This window comes from Uranotaenia lowii, chromosome 2 (assembly GCF_029784155.1).
Source record: "Uranotaenia lowii strain MFRU-FL chromosome 2, ASM2978415v1, whole genome shotgun sequence".
Taxonomy (NCBI): domain Eukaryota; kingdom Metazoa; phylum Arthropoda; class Insecta; order Diptera; family Culicidae; genus Uranotaenia; species Uranotaenia lowii.
This window is the reverse complement of record NC_073692.1, coordinates 176,406,485-176,428,119: the sequence shown is the minus strand read 5'-3', so window position 1 is coordinate 176,428,119 and position 21,635 is coordinate 176,406,485. Positions and strand designations below refer to the sequence as shown.

At 33.7% G+C, this 21,635-nt stretch overlaps 1 protein-coding gene across 2 annotated transcripts in view; it reads right to left on the bottom strand.

Moving 5' to 3' along the window:
- Window positions 1-102: 102 nt before the first annotated feature.
- LOC129744755 (uncharacterized) overlaps window positions 103-21,635 on the bottom strand; it is a 429,246-nt gene continuing 407,713 nt past the window's right edge. For both annotated transcript variants that reach the window (XM_055737450.1, XM_055737451.1), the window contains one exon: window positions 103-2,205. In XM_055737450.1, the coding sequence (XP_055593425.1) occupies window positions 1,820-2,205 (386 nt within the window). In that variant the 3' untranslated portion in view covers window positions 103-1,819. The remainder of the gene's footprint in view (window positions 2,206-21,635) is intronic.

The following is a 21,635-nucleotide window of genomic DNA, read 5'->3' as shown; positions in this document are numbered from 1 at the left end:
GTGAAATTTTCAAAATGTGCTACAAGTGGACTTGTTCTTACAATAATAGCAAAATCTAAATTAAATACTCAAAAAAAACCAGTAACAAAACTCTTAGCTAGTTCCATCAGAAAAACCAGCAAACATTTTAAATTTTAAATATTTTATTTCAACGCCGCTGATGTGTCTCGATGTGTTCTTTTGATTTGTTGTGATAAATACCTGGATTTTAGTATAATTTGCCCAAATTTCACACGGTTTGTGAATATTTTTAGATTTCCCGTGACTTGGTTGGCTGTGCTCGAATGTGACAGGAGTGTTGCTAGGGTATTTTTGATTTTCCAAATTCAATCTTTTTCGAAAATTGATACAAAACCGTGCTCCGAAAACAGATGGAAGGAATGACATCAAGAAAAGATGGCCATCTTTTTCCCCGATAATCCTGAGAATAGCTAGTCCAGGAATAATCTAGAAATCCTGCTTTGGGAAACTCAAATCTTTTGCGTTTTTCATCACATGGTGATGAAAAACGCAATGGCTTCATTTCTGCAAGGTAAAAAAGTTTCTCGCCGTTAAAATAAACCAAAAACGGGGGTCAAATCGTGCACAAAATATTAAAACCGCTAGCAGGCAAAACAAACTCTTTAGCGAGCACCTGGCATGTTTCCAGCCAAAAATTTTTCGTTGACAAGTTTTTCCTTGTTGTTTCAGAGATAAACAAGGAGATTTTTGTTTAAAAAAAAAAATGATGTCTAGCACTCTAGCTGCCTGACGATCTGTTGTAGCTGCAAATCACTCAGTATTAAATAACTATGGAAACAATGAATGGCTCAGTAAACAAAGAAGGCTGCCTCAGAATTCGACCTTTTTCCTTGAATAACATTTCCATAGGTCTTACAAAGTTTATACTCTGTTTTAGTTGGATCTGGAAGAGTGCAATAACTCGAAAGCAGAGATTGAGTGATATCAAGTCAAATATGATGAAATAAAATTCTTTGAGTAGTTTTGAATACTAAGCTTCTGGAAACAGAGAAAAAATAATCAAAAGTAGCCTTGATTTGGAAAAAGGGTAGTTCATAGTATGCATGATAGATGGCGCACGTTGTGTTCAAAAATTAAAGCCAATCAAAGCCAAACTTGACAGAACGTCACCTCAATTTGCACATGTGAACATAGTAGTAGTAATACCTACGCAGCTTCACTGAATATTTCATCAATTTCCATCCATGCATTCCAAAGTTATTCACAAAACAAATTGTTGCATTTTTGCCAAGTTTAATGATTAAATTGCCCGGATTTGTCCGGCCCGTATGGGTGCGAGAAAAATTCTGGCATCCTTTGTAGAAATACGCACTCAAAGGGAAATCCAAACCATATAAAACTTGTTATTTCCCCTTTACTTTCTTTTCCTTGACCGAGTATTCAAGATTCTCTTTCCAGAAAAGCTTAGAAGCATTCCGATCTGGATAAAAATTCCAAATTCTTCACCCGGTTCCAAAAAATGTAGAATACATATTTTCCTTCCAAACACACTGTAACCAGACGCCAGAATGCAGCTCGCGCTCGTTTTTCAGGCATCAGCCAGGCGAGCCAGCTAACAACAACCGAATTTACCAGTCTAGTACTGCATCCCATCGTTCATTCATCAGGCAGGGTAGGGTTTCCTCAACTTCGCTTTCGAATAGACCCCTCCCCCCTTCTTTCAAGAGAGAAAAAGGCCGGCGGCGCACATATTGCATATTACATTTTGCTCTCGCTTAACCTAATTTAGCCCATTTCTGGCATTCCACCACCAAAGGACTTTTCCGTCAACCGACGCCTGACCTCCCCGTACCCACTTTCACCGGATCTGGTTCTGGTTCCGGTTCCTGTTCCGTTCGGTTTCGGCTGCTTTTAGCGTCGATTTTTTACCGGCTACAGGGGAAACCGTCGTCGACGTCAGTGCCAACGTTATTGTTGTCGTCGTTGGCGCCGATAGAAGAGCTAGCGTCAGCAAAATCGGCCACAGGCTTAGAATCTGCTGCAGTATCAGCTGCCGGAAGCTGTTGGACCCCAGGGCTACTTGGCTCGTTCTATACGCGTGGAACCAACTACTGATACTGATGCTGCTGCTACTACTACTGCTGGAAGCACCCTTCGATGATGTTTTACCGGATCCATCCGATTGCTGCTGCTGTTGGTCCAGTTGGCTTCGGTTGGCGTGCTGCATCGCAGCGGGTTTTTCACCTGGAATCAAACGGAAGACAGACAGGAGAGTGGTTGTTAGCATGGGGACTACATTAGCTGATTGAAGAATTAGAATGCTTTTAAAGAGGAGATCTCAATAGGATATGTTTATGCATGTCTTTTTAAAGTTTAGAGAGATCGAACAAGGGATTGGGCCATCATAGGGGAAAGTGTTCCTAAATGCGCCTAGCGGTTTAATCCACCTACAGCCGTTTGGCGAAACGGCTGATAAAACAACATATCTAATCATTGCATTTTGAGGCAATATGCTTTGAACAAAAGTCATAAAAAAATTTATGAATTTCCAAACTCAAAAGAAAAATAAGAAATTTATACAAAGTTATAACACCTTTTGTTGCAATATTTTGACATTTCAAAATTAATTATTTTATACCTTAAGAACACCAAAACAAAAACTTGAGTGATGTTTGTTTCTTATTCAGATAAACATTAACAATACAGCAAATTTAAGCTTTTATGAAAATCTTCTATTGATAAATATTCTACTGGGGGGGGGTTGGCGGTTAAACCCCCCCCCCCATGAAGGTCCAAAAATATGATTTTTTTTTGCTAAGCATAAAATTTGAAATTTCTAATCAAGTTTTGATGAACAACTAAATTATTCAAGAGTAGCAATAGTGCAACAATCTCGACTCCAAAACCTCGAAATCTCATTCCAAGACCACAATTCTACAACAGTTTTCCAAAAAATTTCTCTACTTGTTGATAATAATTGAGTCCCAAATATTGAATCCCAATGAAGTTAGACTAAGCTTAACAGATTTTCCGGATTTGGACAGATTTTCTCACTCTATTTGCAGAATCAAACGAAAATTTCAGTTGAGTTATTAGAATTATGTATTTTGCGTCCAAAAAGTGTTTTTTGAAACAATTTTGTCAAAATAAACATAAACGATTTTTTGGCAACCTTAAATCTGATTCTGAATCGGTTGATATGTTTAATGTTATGGGAAAAAATTGTCATCAAAACCCTCCTCCCCATGAGCCGGTTCTTCCTACGGCCCTGACCCTATGATGTTTTTAAAATTCCGCTATCCATAAATAACAGGTAACGAAGAATTTTTTTTTTAAATTCAAAAATCTAAGCCATAAACAACATCTTAAGAGAGATTTGAAGATCACAAATCTTATTTGATAAAGTTATCAGATTCTAGCATTTTCAATATCATTATACTAAAATACTATGAGAGAAGCTGAAATGTAGCTTAAGACATGAATAGTCGCATTAAGCCCGCACGTTTTGAGGTAAGGAAATTTAGACAACTTTATAATAAAATCGTTCTCTCGAAGGAGATTTCAATATAATTTTTTTCCAATATATAGAAAACAGATTCCTGCTCTCGTATATATAGTTTTGATGGAATATTTGATAAAATCAGTATTCTGCTTAAGAGGCGTTTATTGAATTCGGTTAGGTATTTGCGAATCGCTGGTACAAGGGAAAGATTTGGTTCCGAATTCGTAAACGCTCCTTTACTGCGTTCGAAGTTAGTGGCACGGATTTTAAATCCTACGATAACAATTCTAAGAATAAAAATTGGAACATATTCAGTTGACTATTTGAGCATACGTTGAGTGACCTTCCTCCTGTTTAGATTCCAGCTTTTGCACTTGCTATGACGCTTCACCTTTAATTAATTGGTACAAATTCACAATAAATTCTTAAGGTTCTCAACAGCTTCTGCTCGATGTTGCCTACTCCAAATAGCAATTTTACTGTTGCACACTTCCGGATAACTTGGGCCTTAGCTTGCATAAGCAACTCCACCGGCACTTGCGTGCTAATTAGATTAAGTTTTTTGCCTAGATTAAGTAACTTGAAGTTAAATTCCAGAACTAAATTGCTTCTTACACTCGTAATCTCACCTAAGCACGTAAATATAAAGTAAGTCTTTTAATTTCTAAAGAGCTATAACGTAGAATTGAGCTATTGTTCGAACACCTTTATCACTAGAATTCAATTTTCAAGAGTTATTCTTGTTTGTTTACTTTTTGTATATATTTTGCTTCTAGCTTTCCCGTTTAATCCGCTGTTTCGAAGCTTATGCTGCCATCTGGGGTAGTATGATGTTGCGTGAGCAACATTCTGGGTGAACGATAAATTATAGACGACTTTACATTGCCTCGAGTTAAGTTTTTATGATTACCAATGATTATGAAAAAAAATACTCCTTTAAAAAATTGGAGTTTTGTTTTCAATTAAATTTGAATAAATTAGCCTGGTAGGAGAGTCAATTCTATCTGATAGTTCCATTTTAAAAAAGTCAGTCAGTCAGAGAAAACTAACATGGGGCCGTTCAGATACCATCTGGACAACTTAGGGAGGAGGAGGGGGTATGGAAATGTCCACGGAGAGGGAGGTAGGGGTTTGGGTAATGTCCACGTGAACATACTTACTTTCAAAATATTTTCTAAAGGTGAATAAATATTAGATGTTTCAATCAAAATCTATAAATTGCAAAGCTTTCCAGTTTAAGTTTAAGCAACTAGAAGCCACTTGAAAGCAAGCTATAAATATGTAAACGCTTGGCCACGGAGGGGGAGGAGGGGGTCGAAAATCTCATTTTTCTGTCCACGTAGTATCTGAACTAGGGTGGTCGGATTTACCGGTTTTTTTCAAATCCGGTATTTCGGTATTTGTAATTTTTAAAACCGATAAAACCGGTAAAACCGGTATTTTTTCAAAGTATATCGAATTCATGAAAAGGTTTCGAGTAATTGCAGTAGTAATGGCATAAAATGCTCAGAATTTATAACACAATAGATTCAGCAACATTTCCAATGGTATTGTACCTTTAAAGTATCCCTTTGTCATAAATCTACCATCGTCCTCATGATAATCATAATATTTATCATCTTCATTATATTATTATAATTTCGCTGTGAGGTTGCGGAAATTCTAGAAGTTTCATATTATCTTCAACGAATTTTTGTCCTTTACTCTGTAAAACAGTATTCATATTTAGGAACAGATTTTACAGATTTAGTAAAAGTTTAAATAGTCTTTCATGAAAATGATATGAAATTGGATATACAAAAAGATTTTTCGTTTAAACAATGACTTCACATTAATAAACAATACTCAAAACACTGTCACAAAGTTTTTGGTTGACTCACAGAATTACAGACGCAACCTAGGTCGTGATCGCATTGAGTTTGCCTTCCCAAAAATAAAACGAACAAATAGAAATAAAAATCTATTGAAAACCAGTCAAAATTCAGCCAAAATATAATTGTTTAGATCTAATCCATACGCTCTTTGTTGCTATCAAGGTCTTTTGATACACTAGGTTCTCCGACTTTCACAGTAAGTAGGGGAGGAATGAGCGGGGCTCTCGATGAGTTTGTTTATTTTTTGCTCAGATTTTCGGTGGTTTGATGGTAAACAAACTTCATGAGTTCCGCATAGTTGCATAGCCTACATAGCCAAAATGGCTGAATCAGGAATTCGATATTCGGTAACACCTCCTGAATATATACACACCTTGGTTGCTATTATACTAATGTAGGCTTGCCAGACACTTTCAGAAAAAAGCGGGACATTTCAAGAAAAAAAGCGGGACACAGCCGAAAAAAGCGGGACATTTGAAAAATTCTTTAAAAAACCTTGATTGTTTAGCCAAACTTATTCGTTAACCATCAGCCAAAGTTGTTCATAAAAAGTACACTAAGGTTTTGTTTCGCGGATCGATTTTGCTCAGTTTTTTTCTCAAATGACTTCTATTTACAAGGTTTTTTGCCATAAGCAAGGTTGCCGAAATCACAGAAAAATCTGTATTATCACAGAATTTTGAGCAAAATTTCGTCACAGAATCTATGTCACAGATCACAGATTTTTAAAATTTTCACAGAATTCACAGATTTTCTAAATTTTGTACAGATTTCCAAAATTTCAATTTTTTTCGTCATTTTCGACTTTTTATTTTTAGCTATAATTCATGAAAATATGAAAAAAAGGTAATGTAAGTTGATTTTTCTTTCAATTGAAACTGTAAGAAATTAAGATTTGTTGATGTCTGACATGATTTTCCTATGAACTTCATAGAAAAAGCGTCACAGAAAACCGTCACAGAATTATAGGTTCAAATAACAGAATTCGAGATTTTTTTTTGTCAAAAACACGGAATTTTTTTTCGGCAACCTTGGCCATAAGCACGTTTATTTTAAATGGTTCTCGCGAATTATCACGTTATTTGATAGAAAATATTTCAAGTCCTACATGTCAACGGCGGATTCGATACCCCGTATAAAACCTTTGAGTAATAACAAACACACTTAAAATATGTAAAAAAAATAGAAAACTCAAGAAAATTTTCATCATTGTGTACTTTGGACAATTGAATCTTAAAAAGATGGTGCATAAAATAAGGAAATTTAATAAAGATTACGACGAAAAATTAAGATCTATAATCATTTGGAAGCAACTTAAAAAGTATTTCCTTGATACCAAAGTTATTTAAATTGCATTGGTTCAACATGCTCTAAGAACGCTAAACCGAATCTGAATCTTACTATAATGCTAGGAAAATTAGAGTTATTAAGTATAGTCTAGTATAAACTATTAAAAATGCTGCTTATTTTGAGGAGAAAAAAACCTATTTGAAAGTTTTCTTTGTTAAACCAATGAATCCAAATTGAGGCTGGAGGTTGATTTTTACTAGTGTAAGTCAATGAACTTTGTAAAAGTTTTCCAAGAAAAAAGCGGGACATTCTGAGGAAAAAGCGGGACGGCGGGACATTCAACAAAAAAGCGGGACATGTCCCGCTTTTGCGAGACGGATGGCAACCCTATACTAATGCCAATTTATAAAAACTTTAACTGCTTTGTTTGGAAAAACAAAAATTCTTCAACAGTGTTAAAACAAAAACAACAGAGTTCCATCAATTATCTTGAAAATATTGATAAAAAAAATCATGCAAACAGTCTAACATGTGTTTAAACGCTGACTCTGCTGAAAAGTTAAAATAAGTTTTTAATATTTTTGGTTTTAAATTTCAAGTTTGTGAAAGTCGGGCACTGCCTAGAAGGATTTTGATAAACTTGGCCTGTTTATAGATTTTTGTAACATTTTTGCAAATTTTACCAAATTCCAGGTTATCAATGTAAAATTCAGTGATTATTGGGAAGCAATCTTAAATTACTTGTAGCTGTGTCTTTTTTTCAGTCATTGCGCATTGCACACTTGTTCAGTCTTTAAATGTTGTGGATTGTTAGTTCAATAGCTGAACTGAAATCTGTAAAGTTTCATGAAAAAAGCTTTAATGCAAAAAAATTCAATTAGTTTCATGAAAAAAGCTTTTATGCAAAAAATTCCATTAACAAGTTTTAGCAATATTAAAATCTCACATAAACCTTGCAGTAAGGTTTATAGAGCTTGGATTGTGAAGCTGATTGAACAAAATTAGAGTATTTGTACTCATAAATATTTGGTAAAAAAAAACATTTAATTGTGCCAATTTTAGAACAGTGCCAAATAATGGAGAAAAATTTACCGGAAATACCGGTTTTTTACCGTCCCAAAAGTCGGTATTCCGGTATTGGGAAAATGGACGGTTTTACCGGTTTCGGTAAAACCGGTTTGACCACTCTAATCTGAACGGCCCCCATGTGAATCAATCTTTTCGTCCATTTTCTTAACTTTTGATTTTTTCCAATAATCTATATTTTTTATCATATCTTTATATTAAACTTTATGCGCTTCTCGTTGGTCTGTATAAAAGAACGGTTTTCTCGATATTACTTTAAACTATAACTATTGGATTTGGTTTAGTTGTTACATTTAATAAATACGTTAAATAAAAATTTAAATAGTTTCAGCCTAAGACAGTATAAAATGTTAAATTATAATTCAAAATTTTCTAAAGCTAGTGGTTGTATAAATATAATTTTCAATAAAATTTCCCCAAAAAAAATAGAAAATAGAAAATAGCAAAAATTTATGTTTTTTCGAATAAAAAATTCTAGCTTACCAATTGTTGGGTCTTTCCCAAATTTTAAAGGAACGTTAATTGACTACTCTTTTAACAAACTGCCATTGAAAATGTGCCTTTGGCTCGAGTTTTCGTTCAAAAATATGTGCAATACTCGGAAGAGTTTCTGGAGTAGTAAAAAATTTACCTTTTTGTTGTCGATTTGCGATGCTTCACGGCACATACACATTTTCTCCTATAGCTCACAATAATCTCTGATCCTTCTACTTCAAATTTATATCCGTCATTTTCTGAAAATCCTAACCAAATCAAAGATAATAATGATTTATTAGAAGCTAGTATTTCCACCCGTTTGTTTACATTTTCTTGCACACACACGACCTGTCAAAAATTAGCTTTGAAATCGCAAATTTGCAGCTTTCTTTTCTCACTCTCTCATCGACCCAATTTGTGAGTTGTCATCTATATGACTCATATAATCTAAGTGCGTTCAATGCTGTCGACCCGTTAGGCCCGTTCAGTGACTGCGCATATAGGCTGTTCCTTCCCTTTTTTAATTTTTTCGCCTGATGTTACAACTAAAAGAATAACTCAACATAACCAATTAAAAAATGAACAATACTTTACTAAATAAACCACGAAACTTAAACGATCTTATAAATACTAAATTTGCAAATTTGTAGAATTCGATTCAGATGTTGCTGGTGTATTGGAAGAACCGCCTCATGGGGAGGTGAAGGCGGTTTTGGGTAACTGATTTGTTATTGTAGTATTTTTGCTTGGACAAAAAAAGCATTCAGCAAAAATTGAAAAAAATCCAATTTATGATACTGGCTAATTCTTTGAAAGTTTTTTTGCATCAAATATTATATTAGTCACTCTAGAAGTGAATTCCACCAAAAGGTTGTTTACAATTTGGTTAAGCGTCCAATGTAATGTTTTAAGGGTTGCCAGAATGTCAAGTTTGTTTAAAATAAATACAGTTTTTTTTGCGGAAAAAACTGTAATGGTCAATCAAATTTTTTTTCTTAGTTTTCCTCATTAGAAGTCGTTCTTATTTCCCTACCCGAAAGTCAGAAGATGGTCGATGATACAAATTCTGTAACAAAACTAGTTTATTGTTCCAATATTCAATTTGTAAAATATTTAAAAAAGTTACAGAATCTTTCAAATTAAATTCCAAATATGAATGTTTGCTGAAGCTCTAAGCGTTAAAATTGAGAGCGTTATCAAAATGAAGAATTTATTGTACTAAAGCAAGAAATAATCAGAAAATTCAAAGAATTCGACCATAGGTTGTAACAAGTTTTCAAAAGTCAGTAGGTATGTAATTTAAAGCCTGCAGTTCAAATATGATTTATTTTCTTCTTTTGCAAACTCCATTCAAATTCAAGATTTGAGTTTTAAACGTTGTTAGTGAATAATTTGCAATGTTTAACATTAAAAACAACAAACCAGATTAAAACAAGAATTCCCTGGTTTATTTTCCACCAGTAGGTTACATGAATTCTGATGACCAAAGAATCCTCTTTGAGTTAATTTCATGAATTAAACCATGTGTTTGTTTTTTTTGTGAGTCAATTTCTAAATTTTCCGAAAATGTCATTTTTGAAATAAAATCCGATTTTATTTTACATTAATGAAGTGTCCCATTGTGTCTAAGCACGATTTTGATACAATCCTGCTCATTCCGGATGACGTTTTGTAGATTTATTTCTGCCGTGCGTTGTTGTTCACAGTTTAAAACTCATGTGTATCCTGAACTCCATTTTACATAATTTTCATGAGAATAAAATGCATTTTCCCGGAAAAGCACAAAGGTATCGTGCGCAAATGGTGTATTTTCCCCAACTTTTCACTGATTCAGATGGCGAAAATGAAAAAAAAAAACAAGTATTGGAGCTGTCCAAAATGCGATTCGGATCTATGGAGAGGAACGCAAAAATCAAAAACCAGGTCCAGTGGACAAAACTTTGGACCGGAAAGTCATGCGTGCTTACGGTAGTAAGAAGGCTGCCCCAGTTTGGGATGTGGCCAAGAAAGTGGGATCCCTTCGTAGCATAGTCCATCAAACCATGATAGGATTGGGTCTAAAGATATATAAGAAATAGAAGAAGCCAGAGCGAAGTTAAAAACTAGCTGATTTTGTCAAATCAAGAGCCCGTAAATGATGGGGTAACGGACCTATTTTGGACCACCCTAAAACTTAATAAGATATTTTTTCGAATTATGCAATAGTTTTGTCAGCAATTAGTTTATGTGTATAATTTAGTAAAACTTTTAATTTTTACTGTCGTAGACAAGTTTTGTTCATGTTTATTCTTTTGTTAAAAATTTCTCTTCAACTTTTCCTCAATCTCTGTCAACACTTGTTTTTTTTTGGGTATTTAGTACCACATACAACCATCTGTTTTTTTGCATGTACAACTGTTTGCTGTAAACAAAAATTTATGATGAAAAGAAGGAATTTACCAACTGAAAATGCCTCCATTTATATATTTCGCTTCAAAAGTTTTTGAAATTCCGAAAGCACAGTGCAATTTCGACGAAACTTGTTCTGAAGGGTAAAAAAACTGGTCAGTTTTCTGTGACCAGTTGGCTTATTAGGATTAAATTTAAAAACGCAACATAACTCACTTTCAGGCGACTCAATGATAAGTTAGGAATGTTTTTCATTATCTGCTCCACAAAAATAATATCTTTTCTTCCAAAACATAAGTGGGTTTGATTTGGCTTCAGTACTGTAGCGTACCTACATAGGTTCTAGCAGATTAAATCATATAATCCTTCTTAAACCCAAGAAAAAAATCCTTAAAAAATTCACAGAAGTCCAGTTTTATGATTTCCAACAACTTTTGTTTTTAAAAATTAAAAAAAAAATCAAACTAACTACAGGGGTTTCAGTACTTTTTCTGTTGTCGTTTTTTAATATTTCAACATTTTTTTCCTTTTTTTTAAACATATAAAGATTGTCTCATAGTTTTAATTTGAAATATTTTTTTGATAATTTTTTTTCACAAATAATTGAGATATTTTAGCTTAAACAAAAATTAAGCTAGACGGGGTTTTTATTTTCCAGCATTTCAATCGAGCCTAGGATAATATTTTATTCGAAAAATCAAGCCTGAATGTTTGTTACTCTTAGACCCTTATTTCAATAGTTTTTCACAAAGCTAACAAAACAAGAATTTAAAAAAAAAGAGTCATTCCCAGATTTTAATTTAATGTTTTTTTTTTTCAGATTTTTAATTTTTTTTTGTTTCTTTAAGCTGTAGCTTTTGTGAACTGATTGTCAAACAGCTGCTATTAGTATGGATTGTAAGATTTACATTTCTGACTTGGTACCAAACCTATTAAGTCCAAATATGAGAATAAGATAAATCTGTCAAATTGTGCTCAAGCGAGACCAATTGAAACTTTTTGAACTCATACAAAGCTGTATTTGAGAAAAAACATGTGAAGCCTGCAGAGTGCAGATTCTATCAAAAACTTCGCAAAATACTGGTAAAAGTTGTCAAAGTCATTTTGTTTATAGTGTTGATTTTAAATCGTTCTTAGACATAAAGGGACACCCTATATGATGTTCAACAGGATTGTGTGTGCAAACGGACTCTGATTACATATTCAAAATTTGAAATCAACCGGGAGTTGAGTTCTCCTCGCATCCTAAAGTAACAATCCAATTTTTGTTATACATTATCTGTAACAAACAGATAATGTATAACAAAAAGTTAAAAATAGTGTTAAAAAATCCATGACGTAAATTCAGTTTCATTATGATTTTTTAAGAAAATATAATAAACATCACGGGATGAAGGGCTTCCGAAATAATCACATTGATATTTTTAATCTTAAGGTTTCCAGAATCGGGGCAGTATTCGGGCAAATGTGGTTAAGATTATTTAGCAAAATTAAAGAAAAAACTTGAAAATAATTTTTATTTTCATCGAAACTCATCATCATTATTTGATAAATCTTTTAATATTTTTTTTCTTGAACCCGAAATCAGGAATTTTTAAAAACTCAATCTGAGTTCCACCAGAGGATCACCACCAGAACTCAGTATACCGGATCAGAATCAAGCATTTAGTACGAGGGGTCTTAACGAAGACCGGAAACCGGGAACCAAGTTCAGGATCAGCAGGATGATTTAAGGTCATGATAAACCAGGGTTTAGAATCAGGTACAGGTAACTATTTAATACTGAAATTAACCTCTACTATTTTCCCAGTGGAATGAAAAATTTAGAAAAAAGTGAAAACGATCGTCCCCACAGAGGCAAAATGATCGGATTTTGTTATGATCGCTATAAGCATCACTTGACTATTACTTCTCAGTTTGATTAGCCCAGCTGATAATGAAACTGTCCTTATTTCATATCTTTATTTTCATTCGAAGCTTTGTAGAAAATCTCTCTAATCAGAAACATTTTCAGTTGTTAGAATCCTATGGTTTCAGTTCTTATTTTGTTTTGTTTAACTACTGTCCTGCATTACGCATTACATCTTAAATTCAACACACACAAAAATCTAATTAGATACTTAGCAATATCAAATGCTATGGGATTTTCGAAACAGCGCTACATGACGACGCTAAGCAAACATCATTCAAAACCATGACAAATCCCGCCGGTCGTCATCGGTGGCTCCAGAGAGTCACGAGAGTACACGTCAACGATAATTGAACCGGTCGGTACAACATCTAACATAAATATGCGAATCTGCCCGGCTACGAAAGCTTGCTTTTTTATCGTGATTTTTTCAAAACTTTCCGCGATCATGTCATTAAGTTGTTACACTGGCCGGCCGGAGATGAATTGGGAGGAAAAAAAAACTTTGGGCTCAAATCGCGATAAGTGGGAAGTTATTAGCAAGAATTCGGCCCAAAAGGTCGGTTCTGCTGACGAGTCGCCGAAATAAAGCAAGGAAAATTAAATTTTTATGCGCGAAATGCTTTCACGGAAAAGTGTTTGCATCACATGACGAGAATGCCATCCGTTTTAAAGGGAAATTGACAAAAACAAAAAAAAATCCATTCCCGGAGGCTGCCAGTTCACTCTAACTATGTATATAAATATGGTATGTACCCGTAAATGTACCCGTGGATCCGAGTCGTTGATATGTTTACTGGCCCATAACACAACTTCGACAAATGAAAATTTACGCCCCGGGAGGGGGGCTTTCTAATAGAGTTACAACTGCTGTTATGCTGCCCGAACAGGGAAACAATAAATTACATTATGCAACAGTGGCCGAACTTCATTATGCAACTGGCACAGAATTCTGGCGCTTGGCTCTGGCGATTTGGGCAAACTGCAGTGGTGCTTCAGTTAAATTTAATATGAGATGCAATCGAGTAACTGTAAGGGATTCCAGTTAAATATCATGTATCGTGTTTCGTAATGGGTTTGGAAGCTGCCTTGCCGTCGGCTAGATTTTCGACATTTCAACGAAATAATAACGATATTATGGTTAAAATGTATTTTTTTTGGTATTATTTATATTTAAAGCCATCATTCACCACCTTCATCATTCGTAGGCAAATATTTTATCTGTGCCTTCTCGGTTCATAATAACATTAATTCATCAAATAGCTATTTCCACTTTCCATAAATACCTCGACAAATTATGCCGCAATAAATTTAGAAATCATAACAACATTAACATACCGTCGTTCTCGTAAAACTCTCATAATAATCTCTGCTCGACATTGTAAATAAATGCCATTACTGCTCGTGTAATTGTTTTATAATCGAAAGTGCATCGCATACCGATGGACCGACCAACCAAACTGTGTCCTACAGAACTGGCTCGGACATAAGCATAGATTCATGGAGCGGGCCAGCAAAATCACATTCCATGCTACTAGACAGTTGTTGCAGTCGCCGTCGTCGTAAGTGCTGCAGATTAAAATTTACTGCACCCACAGTACTACTTAGCAAGCAATTCCGGCCAGAGCGACAAGCGGCAACGGTGGCATCCGTTGATTCGCTGCTTGCGGTGGAAGTTGGGATGGGACCCAAATATTACAAGTCAAGCAGCCCGGATGCTGCAGACGGTCAAATGTTTCGGTGACCAATTTTTTTTGGAGCAGTGTTTCCTAAGACCCAAGTTTTTGCGCCTTTTGTCGACTAGAAGGATAAAAAATTAGTATATTTACAATCAAAAAGTGAGCAATAATAGAAAAGTTCAAGCCCGAATTTTCTGTAAGGGAACCTGACCTTTTTTGACCGTTTTGAAGAAGCTGGAAAAGATATCGAGGTGTAATTGAGTTATTCAAAGTTCAAAAAATTTTCGGTTCTTCAACTTTTGACGGTCGCCATTGCAATAATGTAGGAACTTGAAAGTTAGGAATCCATAACAATTTAAAGGACAATCTTATGATAAGTAGGACTTCGATTCGTTAGAGGAGAAATTGGGCCTCGAGTCGTCGAGTCGAGGGATATGTTTATGTTAATCTTGACTCAACGCGAGGAGATGTCGGATCTTTAGACGTGAGAAGAGAGATCATGCCTCGAATCGAGAAGAAGAAGGGAAGAAGAAATTTCAGTTCTCGAGTCGTTAGAGGAGATTTTAAACTGTTAGCAGGATTGCCAATATTTTGTTCACAAATTCAGGGAGCTCGCAAATAAAAATCAGGGAAAATAAGGCTAACATAAAATGATCGAGCTGAGTGCTTTCTAAAGTTACCGTTGTAAAATGTCATGGAGCTGGCTGATACACAGTACCGTTGATAATTCTTTTAAATAAATTTCATGCTTGTTATTCATATTTCCTATCAAAGACTGACCAGCTTTACACGTTGAATTCACGAAATATAACGTTTTTCAAATATGTGATTCGGCAGTTGTTTGAAAATTTGCCGTTTTGGACTTGTTTAATTCAAACTTTAATATTTGAGATACTTATCAAAGCCTTTTGCAAAAATTCTTCATAGTAGTTCTCGCAAAGTTAAGCTTAAATGTGGCAGATTTCAAAAGTTATCGTAACAAAAGATAGGCAAGAAAAGTTTTAGAAACTTTAATGTTCATTCATGTTAATCCTCTAGTCAATTAATTTTGATAAAAGGTACATTTGCGTAAGTTGCTGACTTTGAAACATAAATCAATTTATTCCGATTCCATACTTACTATTTTGAAGATTATGCAATTGGCTGGTTGTTGGGAGAAAACATGACATGTTTAATCAACAAACGTCCAGCTTTTTATAAGGAGTTTCTCAGCATCTAAGATAAACAGCAACTGTAGAATATAAAATGATATTGGAAATTTAAATTTTACGCAATAATCAACTTTCCAGAAGACTGCAAGTAAATTTGACTTTGAAGTGGAAGAAATTTTATTTATTTTTACTTTCTGTTGAAACGAAATCCCGAAAAATTTTAAATTATAATGAATCATAGAAATATTTTAAAGTATAATTTAAAACGCTATGCTCTCTTCAACAAATAAGTGAAATATAGTAAAAAGATATCAATGATTGATTTATCATAAAAATGTTTTAAAACGCCTTATCAATAAAACGGAATGCAATAAACAAAATCTGAAACAATTCGAGTTCAGGACGCCAAAATATTCTGAAACCATTTATAAAACACTGATAAAAGATTGGAATCCAATAGAGTTTGAAGTTATTGAGTTAAGATTGAATTAAGGATGAGCAAACACTGAATTTTTATTGAGTTTTGTACGGATCCGTACAAAATTCTGCCTACTGAAACATTAAATTTTCTGTTAAAATAAAAAAATTAGGCAAAATCAGGTTTATTTTTAAAAATCAGGGGAAAACGAGGCTTTTCAGGTCATCAGACAGGACCTTTAATAATCAGGCAAATCCTGAAAAATCAAGAACATTGCATCCCTGACTGTGAGTCGTAATGAGGAGAGGTATTCCTTAAAGTGGTCTCGATTATTAGTTTTCATAGAAGTGCACTATCGTGAATCCCACTAGTAACACGTTCGTCGCCACGGGACTAGGATTGTTCGATCTTCTGGAAAAGATCGATTCTCAAGATCGATTCAGCTGAATGGTTCCAGGATCGATCAACCTAAAAATCGAAGCAAAGCAAGATCGATTATTTATATTTTTGGTAAATAGGGTTGCTGCCTGAGGGCTTTTTCATGCTTAAGTTTACAGTCATAAACGACAGGAAAGCTCATTAATTTGAAAATCAAATGTATGAGCAATGAAAATATATATATGTACTAGCAGACCCGGTAAACTTCGTCTTACCATGTTCAATTTGGCGTCCATTTTCTGTTTTTCCTAGTTTTCTTTACATTTCCCTTCTTTCCTTTTACTCAAATCGTCCCGCTCAATTCTATCAAAATTAAACCAAAGAATTTAAACTCAACGGGTCTTTTAAAATCCAGTTTTTGTAACTTGTTCAATAAATAACTGTATGTTGATAATATGTATGTTTCATTTGCTGTATTCCATTCAGTAGATTTATTCCGTTTTGTTATATTGTTTTTAATATCGGGACAATTTTTGGAGTATTTGCCGAATATTTTTCCTGGCGCAGCGCTTCCATCTCCCAATTAGCTTTAAATGGTGTATTTTTTAGAGCTGAAGAAATAAAAAAAAAACATAAGAAAAGATTTTTTACTAATCATTTTCAAACAGCTTTTTATTCACCATCCTCATCCTTCGAAGCAGTTTGAATTAAAATCCATATTTTCACCAAAATCATTTCCAAAAAGATTCGCCTGATACTAAAGTTATAGACTTTACACATTTCAACTTAAAGTGTTCCCAAACAGCACTTGTCATGACATTAAATCTGGCGATTTTGTGTATTGCAAATTCCTTTTTTCATTCAAGCAAAATGCAAATTAATTACTTTGAACTTTAACCCAATGAATCAAAGAAACGATTGGTTTTGAAAAGAGGAAATCATATGTTTAGATATATTCACCCATTATTTTAAAGATTTTAATTGAAGAAATTCTGATTTCAAAATTTCTTGAACATTGTTGGTGGTGATCTGCGATTTCATTTAGGATTACTTTATATTTTTAAGATTTAATAACATTTAATTGAAAAGCAGATTTTTCTTAAATTTAATAGATCGAAAAGAAATAATCTGTTCAGGCTTCGATGGTTTCATGAGTTAATTTTGTTTCCTGGAAATTATCATATAAACAAAACCTTAACCCTTCGTTTCATGATTTTTTTTTATTTTTCTTTTAAATTTATTTTAAACAGTTAGAAATGATGTGTACATCAAGAAATAAAATTAAAATAAAATACAATTTTTCAATTTTCATACATTAATTGTTGCAAATTTGTAACTTGATGAAACGAAGGGTTAGTAAAAATTATGTGTCTTTTTTACTGTAAATCTTAATTTTCAAAAATGAAACACCGGTCAAATCCTTACGAATATCACCACAGTTCAACTTTCATATTCTCTGAAAAAAGTTATATTTTCAAAAAAAAAAATTTTTATGTTGACAAAAAGAAATATCGAAGTATACATTTGTCCCATTTATTGGGGCAAGTGAAAAAACATAGGTCTTATTCAGATGCGTCAGTGAAAAGACTTTAAAATGAATCAACTTTCATTGATATATCCTAAGTTTTTTTTCCGGAATAAATTAATGCTCGGTACTTCAATTTCACTGAATGCTGTTCAACCAAAGGACCTTGATTTACAAAGACTTTTATAATAATGTTAAATCACTGATAAAGTTAAAATTCTTGAATTGTAGATGTTTCATAGCTAAATGACGCGTTTTCATTTATTCCACCTAAGAAATTACAGGAATTAATATTATTTTTAACACTTTCAGGTCATATTAAAAGTTCATCATAAAAATCAGCAGCCCCTGGAATATCAATCACAAAAAAACTTTTCAACAAAAAAGTGAATCAAAAGTCTCTTCTATGTAGCCAAAATAACTTAAACAAAAACACACTTTTCATGTTAAGTTTGTACTTGAATTGTGTGTAAACAAACATAAACGTGTAAACAGTTTTTTGATGAATGATTTTTAAAAAAGAGTTAAGTTTATTTAATCCAATTTTTATTTTGGCCCAACCATTTTTAGATGAAGAAATAATTTATACATTTTTTGTAAAAGTTGAAAGTTTGCACTTGCTCTAGTCTACTTTCTTAATTGAAAATTCTTCCGGAAAATGCATATTCTCACTTTTTGTTTTTTAAAAGTAGATTATTTTATTCATAACTTGAATTTACGTTTGTAAAAAATCAAATAGTTCTTTCGGCCTTTTAAAACTTCAATCCTATCTACCCGATCAGGAGAGCATATCAAAATAATTACTTAAACGTATCTCACCAAGATATTTACATATGATTCAGTTATAATTAAGTACTCCGAATTTTAGATTTTAAGTTTCTCCAATCTGAATTATATCTTATTCTGATTGACAAACTTGAATGGGGTTGAGCTCATATTCATTGATCAAGATTTTTTTCGGATTGTGCTTAAATAAAATGATTATATCTTATTTTGATATCTCAAACCTTACATTATCGAGTTTCACTCAACAGATTCATAAAATTGAATCACAATTTTGGGAAACCAAAAATGGGGCATGGTTTTATCAAATAATGTGGTTTATTGACCTTCCACTAGAAAATTTTCTCGAAGCACTCATATCTTGATAAGTTATAATTTTGATAGGTTTTGTTCTGTCCAATATCAAACCATGCCATCTGAACGAGATATAATCTTGATAGGAGCATATCAAAAACTGATATAATTTAGCTATGATCGTATAGATTTTTTGATATAATTTGAGATATTTTAACATCCTACGAGTACTAAATTATAACTCATCCAGATAGGAAAAAATTGAATATCAAAATATCTCATCTTGATATAATTTAGTTTTTCTCTTCTGATCGGGTAATCTATTTCAAAGAACAGACTCTTGTTGAGAGGACGAATGACCAAGTTGGTTAAAATTCTCTATAAATATACAGAATAGGCTCTTGTTTAGTTAGAAATTTTAGGCGTATTGGATTATACGAAATTGATTGTAAAGCTTCCCAATTTCTTATTTTCAAACGTCCGCAAAGTGGCATAACATTACAAAACATTATTTCATATTAATTTTTACAAAATTCAAATTTTTTGGACAACAATTAACTACTTAAATTAACACGATTACAGACACGAATGCCATATCAATGGTAAAATGTCTAATAAAAATAATAATAATAATAGATTAACACGAATTAAAAATGGTTTTATTATTTGAAATCGTTTATATGGTTTTGATTCGATCGATAAAATATCAATCCGTGTCACATCTAGGCGTCATTTATTACCATGTGCTGTTTACAAATAAGCACGGCCTCACGTGCATAAGAAATATAGATACTTGGTTGAGAAATAGGCGCCCAATTTTTAAATTTCCAGCGATCAATGAACAGTATGCTTTGGTTACTATTATCTGTTTGCTAGCGACGCCTCGCCCATGGAGACGAAAAACAAACCCCTCGGAGAAAAGAAAATCTCTAAAAATGGATGCCTGACTTTTCAATTTCAGATTTTGGGAAAACGAATATTATAAGTTTTATTCGATCAACAAAATGTCAACCTGAATCACATCTAGGCGTCATTCATAACCATGTGCTGTAAAAATGAGCTAGGAATCAAGAACAAAAAAATCACATCAAGGCTTCATATCGCCACCACTTGCATTGAAAATATGCTTGGTTGAGAAATACGCGCAAAAATACGACGTCTGCTCGCGACGCCTCGACCTTGGAGACGAAAAACAAAGGAAAAAAAATCTCAAAAAAAAATGGAAGCCATGACTTTAATTTCATTTAAAAATCTGCAAATTTAATTATTACGGACAATTCATGCGAGGTTGTGTTGTTTTTATTCAATATAAACCGATTCGCATGGCAACAGAATATTCTAAAAATAATTTCATTCGAATCGTTTGGGTCATTTCGGAGGAGTAGTACTACAAACACCGTTACAAGAGAATTTTATATAATAGATAGCAGAATGTTAATCTTTTCATGACTTTGGTCGAGTATTTATGACATATCATAAACATAATAAATATAAGCATTCTTCCATAAGACATACTTTCAAGTTCAAATGATAAACATTGTAAATCGACTGAATTATTCAGTTCACTTGGTGAAATGTTAATTTTGAAACCCACAGATTTGTATTAACGCTGGTGTTTTTAATGCCATTATTTCAGCCGCAGATCATAGTACAAAGGTAACGCGTCAAGCTTCAAGCATTCAAATTCTTCAAATATAATTTTCATAAAAAGTAAAAGCAGTACTGAAACATTACTTTAGGAGTGTAATAATTCAAATCTAGATATAAAATGAACGCTTCATTTTTCTACATAACTATTTTTGGTGGTCTCATTGAAAAGCTGCTGAGCCTTCTACCAAGCTTCGACTATGACCTTGAAAATTTCGAAAAAAAACTTAAATTTTGATCTGAGTAAAATGCTATATAGGAATGCTTAATTCAAGGTTGAGTAAACCTTTCGGTGGTCATCCTATCAAACTTTCGATTACTCGAGAATTCGATAAAAGTTCAGATTTTCTTCAAGAGTTTGGAGGTAAAAAGCTAATTAGCTATGGTAACTGGTAGCAAAAGGTTTCCAGATTTTTATCTAAAATCCAGGCAAAATCCGTCAATGTCAAAATTTGTCAACCCGAGAGGGAGCCCATACCTAGACAGCATACTCCATGATACTACGAACGGACGAGCAGTAGATGGCTTTTAGTGCATAAGTGTCGTCAAAATCCCTTGTGTTTCGGCGAAGAAACCCAAGTGCTGTAAATTCCTCTGCCACGGTTAGCGCGATGTGCTCGGCGAAAGTGAGCCCGTTGTCGATTTTAACGCCTAGATCAAGAATAGATTTTGTATTTTCCAAACAAAGGCCGGATAGCTGGTAGTCAAAATTTATAACATTTCTTGATCGGGTAAAATTGATGATCTTGCACTTTTTAGCATTTGCTTGCATTCCGTTCATCTGATACCAGCTTTCTAATGTAGCGATGTCCGCTTGCAGGGCGAGACAGTCTACAGTGCTGTGAATCTTTCTAAAAATCTTCAGATCGTCGGCATACAATAGAGTGTCGGATTGAAGAGTTGCGCACAGGTCGTTTACAAAGATAATGAAGAGAAGCTGTCCAAGGTGACTCCCCTGAGGATCCAGATGGGATGACAAACGTTTCCGAGTGCGAGTTTTTAATTTTCGTGAAGGCACGCCGGTCCGTGAGATATGACTCAATCCATTCAAGCGCCCATTCAGAAAAATCTAGCTGATTCAGCTTAGCTACAAGTATTTGTGCGGGACACGGTCAAACGCTTTTGCGAAGTCTATATAAACAGAGTCCACTTGAAAACCTTTCTGCATGCTGTTACTCAAAGAGCTTACATAGCACATCAGATTGGTCACGGTTGATCTTCGCTTCATAAAACCATGTTGAACCTCAGATATAAAAAGTTTTGCAGCGGCATA